At 42.4% G+C, this 17,239-nt stretch overlaps 1 protein-coding gene across 1 annotated transcript in view; it reads right to left on the bottom strand.

Annotated features, from left to right (window-relative positions):
• Window positions 1–17,239, bottom strand: part of LOC126284819 (cap-specific mRNA (nucleoside-2'-O-)-methyltransferase 1) — a 241,890-nt gene that overhangs the window by 196,533 nt on the left and 28,118 nt on the right. The window contains exons 5-6 of the mRNA XM_049984029.1: window positions 15,680–15,847; window positions 11,492–11,659 (exon numbers count right to left, since the gene is read on the bottom strand). Coding sequence (XP_049839986.1) covers window positions 11,492–11,659; window positions 15,680–15,847 — 336 coding nt within the window. The remainder of the gene's footprint in view (window positions 1–11,491; window positions 11,660–15,679; window positions 15,848–17,239) is intronic.

The following is a 17,239-nucleotide window of genomic DNA, read 5'->3' as shown; positions in this document are numbered from 1 at the left end:
ATGAAACATGCTCTGTGTTCCCAAGCTGTCAGTCTCTTTTGAAGCTGCTCCTGAGCACATTTTTTTTTATTTAAAAAAAAAGAGGTATCAAATCCTCAGCTTTTTGCAAAGTACCTTGTGGATTTTAGCAAGTGATTTTCTTCAAAATTTCACAAGAGGGCAATAGAGAACAAGAGGTTACCTGGAAGATAAATGTTAATATGAAAGCAGCAATTTCTTTATAGTGAGTATAATGTTTTCAATTTAAGATGAACATTTTCCCATTTTAGCCAACGGTCATCATGTATATGATATCCCTTTACAAAATTTAGTGTATACTATGATTCTAGATCAACAAAGCAAGCCACTAACCATTGCTTCTCATTTGCTTATCAAAGTGAAGTAAAGCTTATGATTCTGCTATGACAGCTAAAGTAACAACCTTTTAACTGATTTCTGAGTCTCAATTTTTCTCAAGAGCTATCTCCTTCAACCCTTGGGCCCTTATTCCTTTGCCTTTCATAGTACCAGGCTTCCAACCCTCCTCTGGAGAGGTTTACAGTCACATTAAGGATTCAGTTGTTATGGCAGTGGCTTTAACTTTACTGTAAGCTGAAAATCTCTGTTGGTTGTTCTGTATGTGAGTAGCTGGGTGTAGTAAAGTCTAGTAAACTATTAGTTTGTATTTATCTTTCTTACTACCATTTATAAAAAGGGTGTGTAAATAAACAAAATTTATATCACTTTCTAATTTCTATAAACCCTTTGATCACATTAGCAAAATTTTTGCAGCAAAATGCTTTAGAAAACCCATTAAAATATGTCAATGTCACAGCTTGTCTTCTTTAAATGAGATATATTTGACAGTAGTAAGACCTTTGCATTGGAAGGAAGGAAGATTAGTGTTTTCCAACATTCTGATGATGATATCATTAGAGACAGAGAACAAGCTCTGGTGAAGGATGGAGAAGAAAAATAAGGAGAAAAATTACTGTTTAATGACTCACTAAAATCAAGGTCATTAGATCACTCAAAATTATTTTCCAGATGCGAATTTCATGACATCAGCTGCAATGGCTAGAGATGTATTATCGAATTGTGACATGTGAAAATTTGTGTCAAACCAGGACTTGAACCCAGATTTCCCATCTATCAAGAGTGGTCTTCTTAATTATTTGGGCTATTCGTGCGCACTCCCCAACCAAATCCAAATTTCTGTATGTCACTGTCCATTCCCTTATATTGTAGTCTTTAAATAAGTCCACCTTTAACCTTCTAACACTACTTGATTCCCACTCGGGGAGAATGACACCACCACAACGACAAGGTACTGGGATATGAAGAAGCTTGCACAGGATAGAGTAGCATGGAGAGCTGCATGAAACCAGTCTCAGGACTGAAGACAACAACAACAACAACAACAACAACAACAACTAATACATTTATACCTATTGCAGCTTATGTCATGAAATTTACATGCAGTGAATAATTCAGAATAATACACCATTGGCCATTAAAATTGCTACACCATGAAGATGATGTGCTACAGACGTGAAATTTAAACGACAGGAAGATGATGCTGTGATATGCAAATGATTAGCTTTTCAGAGCATTCACACAAGGTTGGCGCCGGTGGCGACACCTACAACGAGCTGACATGAGGAAAGTTTCCAACCGATTTCTCATACACAAACAGCAGTTGGCCGGCATTGCCTGGCGAAACATTGTTGTGATGCCTCGTGTAAGGAGGAGGAATGTGTACCATCACGTTTCCAACTTTGATAAAGGTCAGATTGTAGCCTATCGCGATTACGGTTTATCGTATCGCGACATTGCTGCTCGCGTTGGTCGAGATCCAATGACTGTTAGCAGAATATGGAATCGGCGTGTTCAGGAGGATAATACAGAATGCAGTGCTGGATCTCAACAGCCTCGTATCACTAGCAGTCGAGATGACAGGCATCTCACATGGCTGTAATGGGCCGTGCAGCCACGTCTCGATCCCTGAGTCAACAGATGGGGACGTTTGGAAGATAACAACCATCTGCACAAACAGTTTGACGACGTTTTCAGCAACATGGATTATCAGCTCAGAGACCATGGCTGCAGTTACCCGTGACACTGCATCACAGACAGGAGCGCCTGCAATGGTGTACTCAATGATGAACCTGGATGCATGAATGGCAAAACAACATTTTTTCAGATGAATCCAGGTTCTGTTTACAGTATCATGATGGTCACATCCGCGTTTGGCGACATAGCGGTTAACGCACATTGGAAGTGTGTATTCGTCATCATCCTACTGGCATATCACCCAGTGTGATGGTATGGGGTGCCATTGATTACACGTCTTGGTCACCTCTTGTTTACATTGACGGCACTTTGAACAGTGGACATTACATTTCAGATGTGTTACGACCTGTGGCACACCCTTCATTCGATCCCTGCGAAAACCTACATTTCAGCAGGATAAAGGACAACCGCATGTTGCAGGTCCTGTACGGGCATTTCTGGATACAGAAAATGTTCAACTGCTGCCCTGGCCAGAAAATATATTTGTCCAATGAATATCCATTCATCATCTGCATTTCTTCTTGGTGCAGCAATTTTAATGGCCAGTAGTGTATTTCACACAGTAGCGGATCGCTCTGATTGTTTCAAGGATGGGGAAGGAAATCAGTCATGCTCTTTCAAAGGAACCATTCTGGCATTTGCATGGAGCAATTTTGGTAAATCACAGGAAACCTAAATCTGGATCGCCAGACATGGATTTGAATGGTCTCACTTCAGAATGCAAGTCCAGTGTGCAAAGTCTACTAACCAATGCGCCACCTTGCTTGGTAAAAAAATTGGTCATGGTTGGTTGGTTGATTTGAGGAAGGGGAAGAAAACTGGTCTTGTCTTTTTCAAAACAACCACCATGACATTTGACTTACAAGTTTTCGGAAAAGGGTATCAGAAAACTCTAATTGCATGAAGAGAGGAGGTGTTTGTGTGGATGAAGTGGGCTAAATGCTAACACATATGGTGTCATGTGGTTAAGGAAAAGAAACTGCGGAGAGTTGATGGGGAAAGCCAGATAAGAACAACACCTTCACCATGATATATCACTCGGAGCCAGAACAAATGAATCAAATTGTCTGCCAGGCCACTACTGTGACCTGAAATATGAGTATCCTGTCTTGAACATTATTTTGACCACTTCATCATATGTAGTATTTACACACAATCTATAATATTATTATTCATCACTTTCCACACCTGCTGTAATCCCATACCCAAGAGCCATATAACTGGGGAATATCCAAATGCAACACCTGTCCATCTACTCATCACCTTCTGTTCGAATCCTTTAACTGGCACTTCCTACCTCATCAAAAGTGGGGCCAGTCACATAATTTACCAACTATGCTATGACCACTGTACAGTGCTCTACAAAGGGAGGAGCCAATCAACAATGCACTTACATGAATGAGCACTGTCTACTGGCAGGGACGAAATGGATCACCTAGCTGGGAAACAAACGGCTTTCCATAATGTGATTGATTTTAACAACTGTTAATAACCCCACTGCATATGTAAATAAAAGATGCAGACATTATCGATATATGTACCATCACCTACATCCAAAAGCAATGAGAGCACTGCTGACATTGTCAGCCTCTCACGTGAATTTCTGTAGCAGCAAATACAAGACCACCCAATGGCAGTCACTTCCTCAGTTGTTATCCAACCCGCCTCTATCTGTGCACTCTGACCAACGCAATCATTTGCTGTGCAGAATGCTATGAATTATGAAATGTTGGCTTCTATCATTGCTAGGATTACTGGAACTTTGATTACTAAAATCAGCCAAGGAATGCCTACTTTATCCATTTTAATCAGCAACTATTTTGTATAATCGTCGGATGAATATATTGCCAAGAACTATTATTATTTGGTACATGTAATAATAGACAACTTTAATTTGTTGTTAGGGAGGTTGATCCTGTTCAAGAGGCATTGTTGACCCCATGTGAGGGTCATAAAAAGTTGCTTGAAAATTCATGATTCTTGGAACATCCCCCCATGTAAATTTCTGTTGTCATGTGACACACTAGTAGTGACAAGTGTCATCTGCCCTTGAACTGTGAATATCAGTACTTGATGCAGTAAGGTTCTGTCTGCAAAAACAGGGAAGAACCAAGCCTTTGCAACACAGTCTTGTTTCGTTCAAACAGACGAGCAATTATGAGGGGGTGGGGGGAATAGACTAAATATTACTTCCAGAGCGTTGATACATAAGCTGGAAGTAACACATCAGTGGCACTGCAGAGCTTGCTATAGCAGCCCGAGGACCATTCTGGGGGCCAGACAAACACCACTAAACAACTGGACCATTCCAGCGCATAGATGGACTCTTGGATTGTCACTACCAAAGGATGACAAGGGTAGCACTGGTCGATAGCTTGTAGGCTGCTCAATGAGTCAGTACACCGAAGAAACGACTCCCCAGGGCATGAACTGATGTGCTCAAGAGCATGGGATATAACCACCAGCTTAGCAGGAATGCTGTTCAATATGTCCGCCACGGACAAATGCAAACTTGACGTAATCATCATCCATCGAGCCATCAGTGTAAACCATTTCATAGCCTTGATATGTGTGAAGAATTGAGAGGAAGTGGCACAGGAGAGGTGCGGGGTTAACTGAGTCCTTAGGGCCATGTGAAAGGTCCAGGCAAAGCAGTGGCTTATGTGTACCCTACAGAGGTTTACCTGAACTGACCTCAAGTATAGTTTGGAAAGAAGGGATCGGACACGAACTGCAATTGGAAGCCCTGACCTGGGCCGCCGATGTGGGAAATGAACTGCCATGGGTGGGAAAAGGAGATGGTAATTCAGATGTGCAGGAGAACTACGAACATGTGCACTGTAACTGGCCACCAGATGTTTACACCAAACCTGCAATGGAGGGACTCCGGCCTCCACCAGGACACTGGTCACCCGACTCGTCTTGAAAGCTCCTGTTACTAGGCGAATGCCACAGTGGTCCAAGCAAACGCAATGGCACCCCAGTTTGTGTTGCTCGGCAGTGGAGGGCATTGAGGTGCTGCCAGTACTTTTGCTTAAGCTGATGAAGGTGAGGAAGTCAAGTCAACCGGGCATCGAAAACCAGTCCTAAGAATCAATGTGTCTCCACTACAGTGAGTGGATCATCATTACGGAAAAGTTCTGGTTCCAGGCGAACGGTATGATGTTGACAGAAGTGCATAACACATGACATTGCAACTGGAAACTGTGGTCTAGAGCCCATGGCTGTACCTTGTGGATGGCTCCCTGTAGGCACCGCTCACCAACACCAGTACTGGTGGAGCAGTATGAAATGCACAAGTCGTCTGTAAACAGAGAAGGAGAGACGGTCGGCCCTACAACTGCTGCTAGACCATTAATGGCCACTGAAAATAGAGATACACTTAATACAGAGCCCTGCGGGACCCCATTATCCTGGATATGGGGGAACTATGAGAGACACCAACTTGGACACGGAAAGTATGAAGTGACAGGAAATTTTGGATAACAATCGGAAGCTGACCTCGGAGACCCCACTCGTATAATGTGGGAAGAATATGATGTCACCAGGTCGTGTCATATGCTTTTCCTATGTCAAAAAAAATTGGTAACCAGGTGTTGGCATCTGGCAAAGGCTGTTCGAATGGCGGACTCGAGGGACACAAGATCATCAGTGGTAGAGCAACCCTAGCAGAATCCGCACTGACATAGAGCCAGTAGGCCATGTGACTCCAGGGCCCAACCCAACCGCTGACACACCATACGTTCCAGCAGCTTACAAAGACTGGTGGTGAGGCTGATGGGCCGATAGCTCTCCACATCAAGTGGGTTTTTACCAGGTTTGCGCACCAAAATGATGGTGCTCTCCCATCATTGTGATGGAAAGACGCCATCGCACTAGATCCAGTTGAAGATGACAAGGAGATGTCGCTTGTAGTCAGATGAGAGAGGTTTAATCATCTGACTGTGGATCCGATGTGGCCCAGGAGCTTATGTTAACACCGGGAACATCTGTTGGGGTCTTGTAGCCGAAAACACGATTGATCTTTGCCCAGACTTGGTAAGGTGATGTATGGCACCCAATGGTCGAGACGTATCTCTCCCAACACTTCTGCTTCCATTGTTAGATAAGTTGGCGAACAAGGGCACGGAGCCATTTAAAGGCTATGCGGTGCTCCAGGGAAGGGTGCCGCTTATGCCACTGTGCAACTCGCCAACACTCCTTAATTGCTTTAGCGACTTCCAACGACCACCAAGGGACTGCATTTCACTTGGGGCATCCTAAAGAGTGAGGGATCGCGTTTTCTGCCTCAGAAAAGATTGTTGTAGTCACCTACTCAACCATCACATCGATGTTACCATGTGGGAGAGATTCAACGGAGACAACAGAGGTGAAAGTTTCCCAGTTCACCTTGTTTAAAAGCCCATCTGGGGAGATGTCCATAGGCCTGATACGCGGACAGTGACAGGAAGACGGGGAAGTGGTCACTACCACACAGGTCATCATGTGCTCTTCAGTGGATGGGTGGGAGAAGTCCTGGGCTGCCAATTGATAAATCAATGGCTGAGTAACTACCACGAGTCACATTGAAATGTGTGGCAGCCCCAGTATATAAGACGCAGAGGTCGAACTGAGATTGTAATGTTTCAACATCTCTGCCTCAGCCAGGATGCATGGTGCCACCCCACAAGGGGTTATGGGTATTAAAATGTCTCGAAAGTAGGAAAGGTTTACAGAGTTGATCAATCAGTGCAGCTAATGCATTCAGGGGTACTGCACCATCTGGAGGAAGATATACATAGCAGACAGTTATTTCCTGCACCGTCCTCATTCTAACAGCCACAGCTTCAAGAGGGGTTTGATGGGACACAGTTTCACTACAGACTGAGTTTAGGACATGAACGCAACTCCAGCCGACATTCGATTATAGTCACTACGGTTCCTGTAATATCCTTTTTAGCTGTGGAGGGCAGGGGGTCCACATTGCCGGGAACCAGGTTTCCTGGAGGGCAATGCAGAAAGCAGGTGTAAAGCTTAACAGTTGCCATAGCTCAGCCAGGTGGTGAAAAAAACTGCCACAATTCCACTGGAGGATGACATAATCAAGAGACTGGAAAGGCATGGAACATTCAATGAGGCAATTTACACCTCAGTGTCACCTGCTGCCACCAACTTATTGCCTGAGCAGCCTATATACATTGTGTCTGAGGGTCCAACAAGATCTAGGTCCTCAGCGGATGCCAGAATCTCCACCTCATCCTCAAGCGCAGAGCTCGTAGGTAGTGGTGATGTGGGTGCCACCACAATTCCCTTGGTCTTGGGGATCTTTTTTTTGGATTTCTTTCACTGTTCCTTGGGTTTCCCTGGCTGGGAGGACTTCACTGATACAGTCTCCGGGACAGGATGAGCGTGAAGCCCTACGACCAGCTGCTTTAAGGCTCTTCAGCCACTGGTGGGTGTCATTTTCCCCACTAGCAGAAACCTGGTAAGGCAGTGACCCAAGGGATCCCTTCCTAGTGAGAGGAGACAAAGAAATTGTACACTTCTCTGGCTTAGAAGTGGAGAACGGATGTCCCCGATGGGTGGGAGGGTGTTGCTCCTGAAGTAGGTGTTGCAGGAGAAACAGGGAGGGAAGTGCCCCCCACCATCAAGGGGACAGGTGTAGTCTTCTGGCTCTGAGGTGACTGGGGTTGGCAGAACCGATGGGGCTACAACTGTTGTAGCAGTTACGTAAGATGATGTCATGTGTACAGGATGTAGGCATTCAAATTTCCTCTTAGCCTCAGTGTAGGTCAGTCGGTCCAGGGTCTCGTACTCCATGATTTTCCTTTCTTTCTGGGGAATCCTGCAGTCTGACGAGCAGGGCAAATGGTGCTCTCTGCAGCTGACACAGACGGGAGGCAGGACACAAGGAGTACTGGGATATAATGGGCATCAGCAATCTCGAAATGTGATGCTGGAAGTACAATGGGAAGACATATGGCCAAACTGCCAGCATTTAAAGCACTGCACTGGGGGAGGGAGATAGGGATTTATATCACAGCAGTAGACCATCACCTTGACCTTCTCGGGTAATGTATCATCCTTGAAGTCCAAGACGAAGGCACTGGTGGCAACCTGATTATCCCTCAGACCCTGGTGGACATGTCAAACAAAATGTACACCTCACTGCTCTAAATTGCCGTGCAGCTCATCGTCAGACTTCAAAAGATGGTCCCTCTGAAATATGACACCCTGGACCATATTTAAGATCTTTTGGGGTGTGATGGTTACAGAAATATCCCCCAGCTTGTCGCCAGGGAGTAACGCCCGTGACTGGGCAGAGGATGCTGTTTTGATCAAGACTGACCCAGATCTCATTTTGGACAACCTCTCCGCCTCCCCAAACTTGTCCTCTAAATGCTCAACAAAAAACGGAGGCTTCATCATCATGAAAAATTTCCCATGAGCTCTCAAACATACAAGGTACCGGGGAAAATAAGAGCCACTGCCATCCTTGCCTGAGATTCCTCCCAAGATGTGGCCAGGGAGGGGAACGATTTGGGGTCATACTTCTGAGTGTTGAAATGAGCCTGTGAAAGCTTAGAGACTGCTGGTGTTTGACCACCAGCAAGATATAATGTACTATGCTTCATCATGTGTCATCCACCTAGCAGAATGGTCACTGCCGGGACTCCCAATGCCCCAGTGGCATGGTCATCTACCCCTTGGCATACATGAGGAGTTAACGGCACAGGCATCAGCAGAGTGATCCCTGTGTGGTCAGGGGCTACAACCAACAGGGTACATGGCGGCCCCAGCACAACAGACTGGCTACTGTGCTGGATACCAGGTGCAAAGAAGTCCTTTAGTATCGTCAGCGCGAAAAACAATACTGCACATTGGATGAAGGGTGACCTCACCCAACAGCTGGAAAATGAGCAGAAGTGCAGATCCACATTGACGTAGGATCGTGATGGACACGATGCACAATGTAAGGTACCCTTCCCCAGTTGGCTCGCTCTCTGGAAAATTTTGAAATATGGAGGCCAAAGCCTACAGGAGACCATCACATAAAGGCTGAAACGTGTGAGACTCCTTTTAGTCACCTTTTATGATAGGCAGGAATATCTTGGGACTATTCTAACCACCGGACCCACAGGTGGTATCCAAAAGAATGCAGAAAGTTGTACTTTGTAATTCAAGCTATATAGCCCAGGTACAAAATTCTGACTGGGGAGAAATCACATATGGGGTTCCCCAAGGTTAAATGTTAGGTCCACCACTGTTCCTCATATATTTAAATGACCTTCTGTCTAGTATACAACAAGCAGAATTAATACTCTTTGCAGATTACAGTAGTATTGTAATCACTCCAAGCATACATAGAGAAACAGAAGAAATGGTAAGCAAAGTTCTCAAAAGTGTTATTGACTGGTTTTCTGTAAATGGTCTCACTCTCAATTTTGAAAAGACACAACATATTCAGTTCTGTGCAACTAGAGTACAACATCAATGACAAGTGTAACACATGGTGAGGAAATAATACATAGGGTGGAAACTTCAAAGTTCTTTGGGATCCATATTGATAGGAATTTAAATTGGAAAAAACACCTTTAGAGCAATTTAGTTCAGCCATATTTGCGCTTAGAATCATTGAAAATCTTGGGGAGAGAGAAATCTGCCAGCCAGCGTATTTTGCAAATTTTCATTCAGTAATGTCATATGGAATAATGTTCTGGTGGAACTCATATTTGAGAAAGAAAGTCTTTATTGTGCAAAAATGTACAGTAAGAATAATATGTGGTTCTCACCCACGATCATGTAGACATATGTTTGAGTTGGGCATTCTGACTACTGCTTCACAGTATGTTTTTCCTCTGGTGAAATTTGTTGTAAATAATCCACTAAAGTTCAAAAGGAGCAATGAGGTACATAATTACATCAGAGGAGAAAATGACATCCATTACTCCACATTGAGGTTGTCTTCAGCATACAAAGTGGTGCACAATGCTGCAACAAAACTTTATGATCACTTAGCCAGTGATATAAAATGTCCAACAGGTAGCAAAGTAAAATTTCTAACATGCTGAGAAAGTTTCTCCCTGACGACTCCTATTTCGTAGAAGAATTTCTATTATTGTAATGTTATTGCAAAAAGGAAAGTTGCTACTCACCATGTAGTGGAGATGCTAGGTTACACATAGGGACAACAGAAAGACTGTCACAAATAATAGCTTTCAGCCGGTAAGGTCTTTGTCAGAGTTAGATGGCAAACACACACATACACACCCATGCAAAGGAAACTCTCACACACGACTGCAGTCTCAGGCAACTGAGGCCAGTGTCTGTGAGTTGCCTTCATGTGGGTGTGTATGTGCATGTTTGCCGTCTAATTCTGACAAATGCCTTACCAGCTGAAAGCTATTATTTATGACAGTCTTTTTGTTGTGGCTATCTGTGACTCAGCATCTCCGCTTTAGGGTGAGTAGCAACTTTCCTTTTCACAATACTATTACATTCCATCCTAGATTTTCCAATGTTTGATATTACTGTAATGTGTAAGAGGTGGTAGGTAGAAATTACTAACTCACATCTGCATATCTTTTTTATTTTTGTAAAATAACACCAAACTTACAAATGTTCAGAATGTAACCATATGTACAAATTAATTGTGATGTGAATGTAAAATGACTTGGTCCATATCATTATGATGTATCATGCAAAATGATCCCTGGAACATGTAACTAACTAACTAAGTAAGTAGCACACTACAATCAATACTTAGACACTGACTTGTCTCAATAATGTTTTGTGGCCTATTTATTTTATACAGTTGTTCAACAAATGCATATTTCAGTTTTGATGTCTAACGAGTTATTACTCATACTCACAAAGTACCTATACCCCCTTAAAAACACACATACATACTGTATATATCAACTACCATAAGAAACACTGCAACTAGATTACTCCTTCCTTCAGTCTTAACTTGACACCCACTGCTTTACAGTACTTTGGATCACTGAGAAGTATCTGGATTATAGGCAGTTTATATCTAATATGAACATTTAATATGGCAAATCATGCTAGCTGCTGGGAACTGACAATGGCTTCCTTCGAGCAAATAATGTTACTGTGGTGCACCATCACAATAAATCTTTCAATAGGCATACGACTGTGTTGAAATGTAATGGTAGCTGTACTGCATGCTAATGTATCAGCACAATTGAGTGTTGAAATTCATTTACATAACTCATTATAGTCCTTTTGATTCACCTTTGTACATTTTCTACAGTAAAGACAGACTGTTGTGAAAGCAAACCAATTAGTACTAAAAACCTACAGATAATTAATACCTTTCTTAGCGCATAGAATGCTAATCGGTTTTTCATCCAATTTGTACAAAGAAAACAGTTACTAAGCAAGATGCTATTGAACATGACATGGAATGAAACAAGATTCATGCTGAGATACATACACCATTTTCATAATGAGGGTTTGTGAACATGAAATCAAACACTTTGTCCATGTTCGCCATTTTCACTGCAGCACGGTTCAAAAAGATTGCACCACGAATAGTCTCAAATGGGTTTGATCGAGACCTTGCCTTCAGCATTTCATTTGCATCCAATTTGTCAAAAACACTCTGGAACAAAAAAAGTTTAAGGATGACCAAACAAAGACAAAAATCGCAGTAGCTGACCCTTCAGATGTGTTGCATACAGTACAGATTACTCAGTCACCACTGATGTCTACTGCTAAACAAAACAGATTATTCGAGTCTTAAAGTATATTGTTTAATACAAATAGCTTGAGTATCAACATTCTTCCATGCAAAAGACAGAGCAACGAAAGCTAACATATGAAATAAAATCAGAATTGCTCTTCACAATTAGATTTCTGAGACAAGAGAAACAACTGCACAGATATCGAGCTCAGATGGCAAGCCAGTACAAAGCAAAGAAGTGAGAGATGAATACATATACAGAGAGTCTACACAAGGAAATAAACAGACCGTCTATATAAGGGAAGAAAGCAGGCACTGAAAGGTGTGAATACTACCAAACCATCGACTTAACAAGTCATGATTGCAAATGTAGACACAAATTATTCACATAACAATGAAAAACCTGGTAGGCGCCAACCTTCGCAAGGATACTTTTGGGTTCAGGAGAAACAGAGGAACATGCAAGACAGAAATTATCCTATCCCTTATCTTAGAGGATAGATTGAAGAAAGATAAGCCTATGTTTATAGCATTTGTAGATCTACAGAAAGCTTTTGACAATGTTGTCTGGATCCTCTCTTTGAAATTTTCAAGATAGCAGGGATAAAATACAGTGAGCGAAAGGTTGTTTACAACTTGTACATAAACCAGATCCCAGTTAAATGAGTCAAAGAACATGACAGGGAAGCTGTAGCTGAGAAAGAAGGGAGACAGGTTTGTGGCCTATCCCCTATGTTATTCGATCTGTGCACTGAATAAGCAGTGAAGGAAACCAAAGAGAAGTTTGCTAAGGGAATTATAGTCTAGGGAAAATAAATAATAACTTTGAGGTTTGATAATGACACTGTAATTCTGTCAGAAGCAGCAAAGGACTGGGAACAGCAGTTGAACAGAATTGTTGTCTTGAAAAGATGCTACAAGATGAACATCAACAAAAGTACAACGAGGGTAATGGGGACTGTAGCTGACTTAAATCAGGTGACATAATTAGACTAGAAAATGGGACACTAAAAGTAGCAGATGACTTCAGCTATTTGAGCAACAAAATAACTGATGACAGCTGAAGTACAGAGGATATAAAATATGAACTGGGGATAGTGCAAGAACTCATTTCTGAAAAAGAATTTATTAACATCTAGGATAATTTTAAGTGTTTAAGAAGTATTTTCTGGAGATATTTGTCTGATAAGTAACATTACATGAAAGTGAAACTTGGATAATAAGCAATTCAGACAAGAAGAGAAAAGAATCTTTTTGAAATGTTGTGCTTTAGATGAATGTTGAATATTAGATGGATAGACTAAATAATGAATAGGAGCAATGAAATCAAACCAGCGAGAAAAAGAAATTTATGATGCAGATTAACTAAAATTAGAGATCAGTTGGTAGCACACATCCTAAGGCATCAAGGAATACTCAGTTTTGTAATGTAAAGAAGTGTGGGGCATAAAAATTGAAGATGGAGACGCAAGTATGAATACAGTAAGCAGGTACATACATATGTAGGTTGTAGGAACTAATCAGATGAAAAGGTTCGCACAGGATAGACTATTATAAGAGCTTCATAAAATCAGTCTATGAACTGAAGTCCACAACAATAATATCTGTACAAGCAATTGCCTGCATCAAAATAATGGAATTTACTTTTCAATGAAGCAAGGACATCAGTGACTTTATATATAAAAACAAAGTTGATGTGACTTACTAAACAAAAGCACTGGCAGGTCGATAGATACAGAAATAAACACAAACATACACACAAAATTCGAGCTTTCGCAACCAGCGGTTGCTTCGTCAGGAAAGAGGGAAGGAGAGGGAAAGATGAAAGGATGTGGGTTTTAAGGGAGAGGGTAAGGAGTCATTCCAATCCCGGGAGCGGAAAGACTTACCTTAGGGGGAAAAAAGGACAGGTATACACTCTCGCGTGCGCGCGCGCGCGCACGCACGCGCGCACACACACACACACACACACACACACACACACACACACACACGTCCATCCGCACAGACACAAGCAGACATTTGTAAAGACAAAGAGTTTGGGCAGAGATGTCCGTCGAGGCGGAAGTACAGAGGCAAAGAAGTTGTTGAAAGACAGGTGAGGTATGAGCGGAGGCAACTTGAAATTAGTGGAGGTTGAGGCCTGGCGGATATCGAGAAGAGAGGATATACTGAAGGGCAAGTTCCCACCTCCGGAGTTCTGACAGGTTGGTGTTAGTGGGAAGTATCCAGATAATTCGGACGGTGTAACACTGTACCAAGATGTGCTGGCCATGCACCAGGGCATGTTTAGCTACAGGGTGTCCTCATTACCAACAAACACTGTCTGCCTGTGTCCATTCATGCGAATGGACAGTTTGTTGCTGGTCATTCCCACACAGAAAGCTTCACAGTGTAGGCAGGTCAGTCGGTAAATCACGTGGGTGCTTTCATACGTGGTTCTGCCTTTGATCGTGTACACATTCCGGGTTACAGGACTGGAGTAGGTTGTGGTGGGAGGATGCATGGGACAGGTTTTACACTGGGGCCAGTTACAAGGGTAGGAACCAGAGGGTAGGGAAGGTGGTTTGCCCTCAAACCCAGAACTTCCGACAGAAGAACCACAAAAGTGCCCCACTTGTCACAGGATACTTTCTGGGACTGGATCAGACTCTGAATGTGACTCTCCAGCAGGGTTACGACTTCCTCAAATCCTGCCCTGAAATGAGATCCATCCTTCATGAAATCCTCCCCACTCCACCAAGAGTGTCTTTCCGCCATCCACCTAACCTTCGTAACCTCTTAGTTCATCCCTATGAAATTCCCAAACCACCTTCCCTACCCTCTGGCTCCTACCCTTGTAACCGCCCCCAGTGTAAAACCTGTCCCATGCATCCTCCCACTACAACCTACTCCAGTCCTGTAACCCGGAAGGTGTACACGATCAAAGGCAGAGCCACGTGTGAAAGCACCCACGTGATTTACCAACTGACCTGTCTACACTGTGAAGCTTTCTATGTGGGAATAAAGATGATGTGACTTACCAAACAAAAGTGCTGGCAGGTCGATAGGCACACAAACAAACACAAACATACACACAAAATTCAAGCTTTCGCAACAAACTGTTGCTTCGTCAGGAAAGAGGGAAGGAGAGGGAAAGACGAAAGGATGTGGGTTTTAAGGGAGAGGGTAAGGAGTCATTCCAATCCCGGGAGTGGAAAGACTTACATTAGGGGGGAAAAATGACAGGTACACACACACACACACACACACACACACACACACACAAACACACACACAAACAGACATTTGTAAAGGCAAAGAGTTTGGGCAGAGATCTTTGCCTTTACAAATGTCTGTCTGTGTCTATGTATGTGCGGATGGATATGTGTGTGCGTTCGAGTATATACCTGTCCTTTTTTCCCCCTAAGGTAAGTCTTTCCACTCCCGAGATTGGAATGACTCCTTACCCTCTCCCTTAAAACCCACATCCTTTCGTCTTTCCCTCTTTCTTGATGAAGCAACGGTTTGTTGCGAAAGCTTGAATTTTGTGTGTATGTTTGTGTTTGTTTGTGTGTCTATCGACCTGCCAGCGCTTCTGTTTGGTAAGTCACATCATGTTTGTATATGACTTACCAAACGGGAAAGTGCTGGTAGAAAAAAAACAACACACACACACACACACACACACACACACACACACACACACAAACACACACACACACACAAACACACACACACACACACACACACACACACACACACAAAGACACACACAAAATTTCAAGCTTCCGCAACCAACGGTTGCTTTGTCAGGAAAGAGGGAAGGAGATGGAAAGATGAAAGGATGTGGGTTTTAAGGGAGAGGGTAAGGAGTCATTCCAGGGAAATCTTGACTGATAGCCTAAATGGCATGGTCTCTGAAAGACCACTACTGTATTAAAATAAAAACGGATTCACCTTTGAACTGAGAACATTCCTTAATAAATTTGGATCACAAAAATTAGTTTCATCATTTATAACCAATTTGCGCTGGCCCTCCTTCATCCAAGTGCCTAACTCTTCAAGTGAAATAGGTTCATAATTCGAATCTTTTAGCCATTTTGGAGATTCTTCTACTGACACCACCTGCAAAGAAAAAGTGCTAAATGTGAAATATCCATTTTAAAAATACTCAAGTAAACTTTACTTTCACACATTACTTAATCTGCTTGAAACTACAGATATGTAAATAGAAGAAAGAGAAAATAACAAAACTGATGGAACAGTGTAGCATTACTAAGATAAACACGACAAGAAAATATCACAAAAAACTTAGTTTTGGTAAATCTCACTGCAATGACCTCGAATAAGTTTGGATTATGTTGAAAACATGTAATGACAGCATGATAAAGATTCAAGCTTCAAACTATGGCCCTCTGGAGAAAAGCCTCAAACTATGGAACTTTCTCAGCTACACTATAAAAGATATACAAAGTGAACACTTTTCTGGGATACTACAGAGTATGGGATGTGTTTCTGTCCATTTTTTTTTAAACGAATGGAGGACAAAGTTACATTGGGACAGCAGGTGGCATGTGGGAAAAACAAAACACTTCAGTGGGTCACTGTGGGTGAAGTGGGTGACACAATGCTAAATTTTTAAAGCTACCCTGTTGGTTCAAATTTTTCTAATCACAATGCTGTAATTAATCCTACTATTTTCAGACAAAACCCTTTTAACATCATGATACTGATAGCATATTAGACTAATCCATTTCATCTTCCTGTTCTCTGTTACAGAGTGCTGAAAGAAAAAATAATAATTCATACACAAAACAGAGATTGTGCAGCACCCACAAGTCGAGGGGTATACGTAGGCAGACAGTTGAAATGTCAGCCATATTTTTTTCCAGCATATTTGCTTCATGAAATATCAACACTATTATACACTTGGTTAGCCTTCAGGGTCCAAGTCTGATTTCTTCATAGTATAATATTGGGTAGCTGAGGAAGATACCGTATTTACTCGAATCTAAGCTGCATTTGAAAAATGAGACTCGAAATTAAGGAAAAAAAAATTCAAGAATCTAAGCCACACCTGAAATTTGAGACCCGAAATTCAAGGGGAGAGAAAAGTTTTAGACCGCACCTCCATATCAAAACACAGTTGGTCCATCGTAATATGAGACACAATTTAGGTCGAATGAATGACAATACAGCTAGAGTAGTTTGGTTCGAGTCGTAAACTTAGCAGTTAAGCCTTACCAGGTAGCCATTTCTATGCATCAGACGCTCTGCCCGTATGTATACGGGTACCCTTTCTTTTCCACATGCTTCGTCTAGTTTGAATTGATTGCTTATTTTTCTTTGATCTGATAAGTGCAGCTCTCTTTGTTATAGGTGTTTACGTCACTCTAAGCTGAAAATTCATTATTGTACTGTGTCATGCATTGTTTGTCGCATTCTGATAATGAGTGTTTACGACCTGTCGCTGCTCACGGCATGGCTTGCTTTTGTGCGCGCTACCGCCGCTTCCAA

Source organism: Schistocerca gregaria, chromosome 8, assembly GCF_023897955.1.
Source record: "Schistocerca gregaria isolate iqSchGreg1 chromosome 8, iqSchGreg1.2, whole genome shotgun sequence".
Lineage (NCBI taxonomy): Eukaryota > Metazoa > Arthropoda > Insecta > Orthoptera > Acrididae > Schistocerca > Schistocerca gregaria.
The sequence above is the reverse complement of the archived record's forward strand: the minus strand, read 5'-3'. Positions and strand labels throughout refer to the sequence as shown.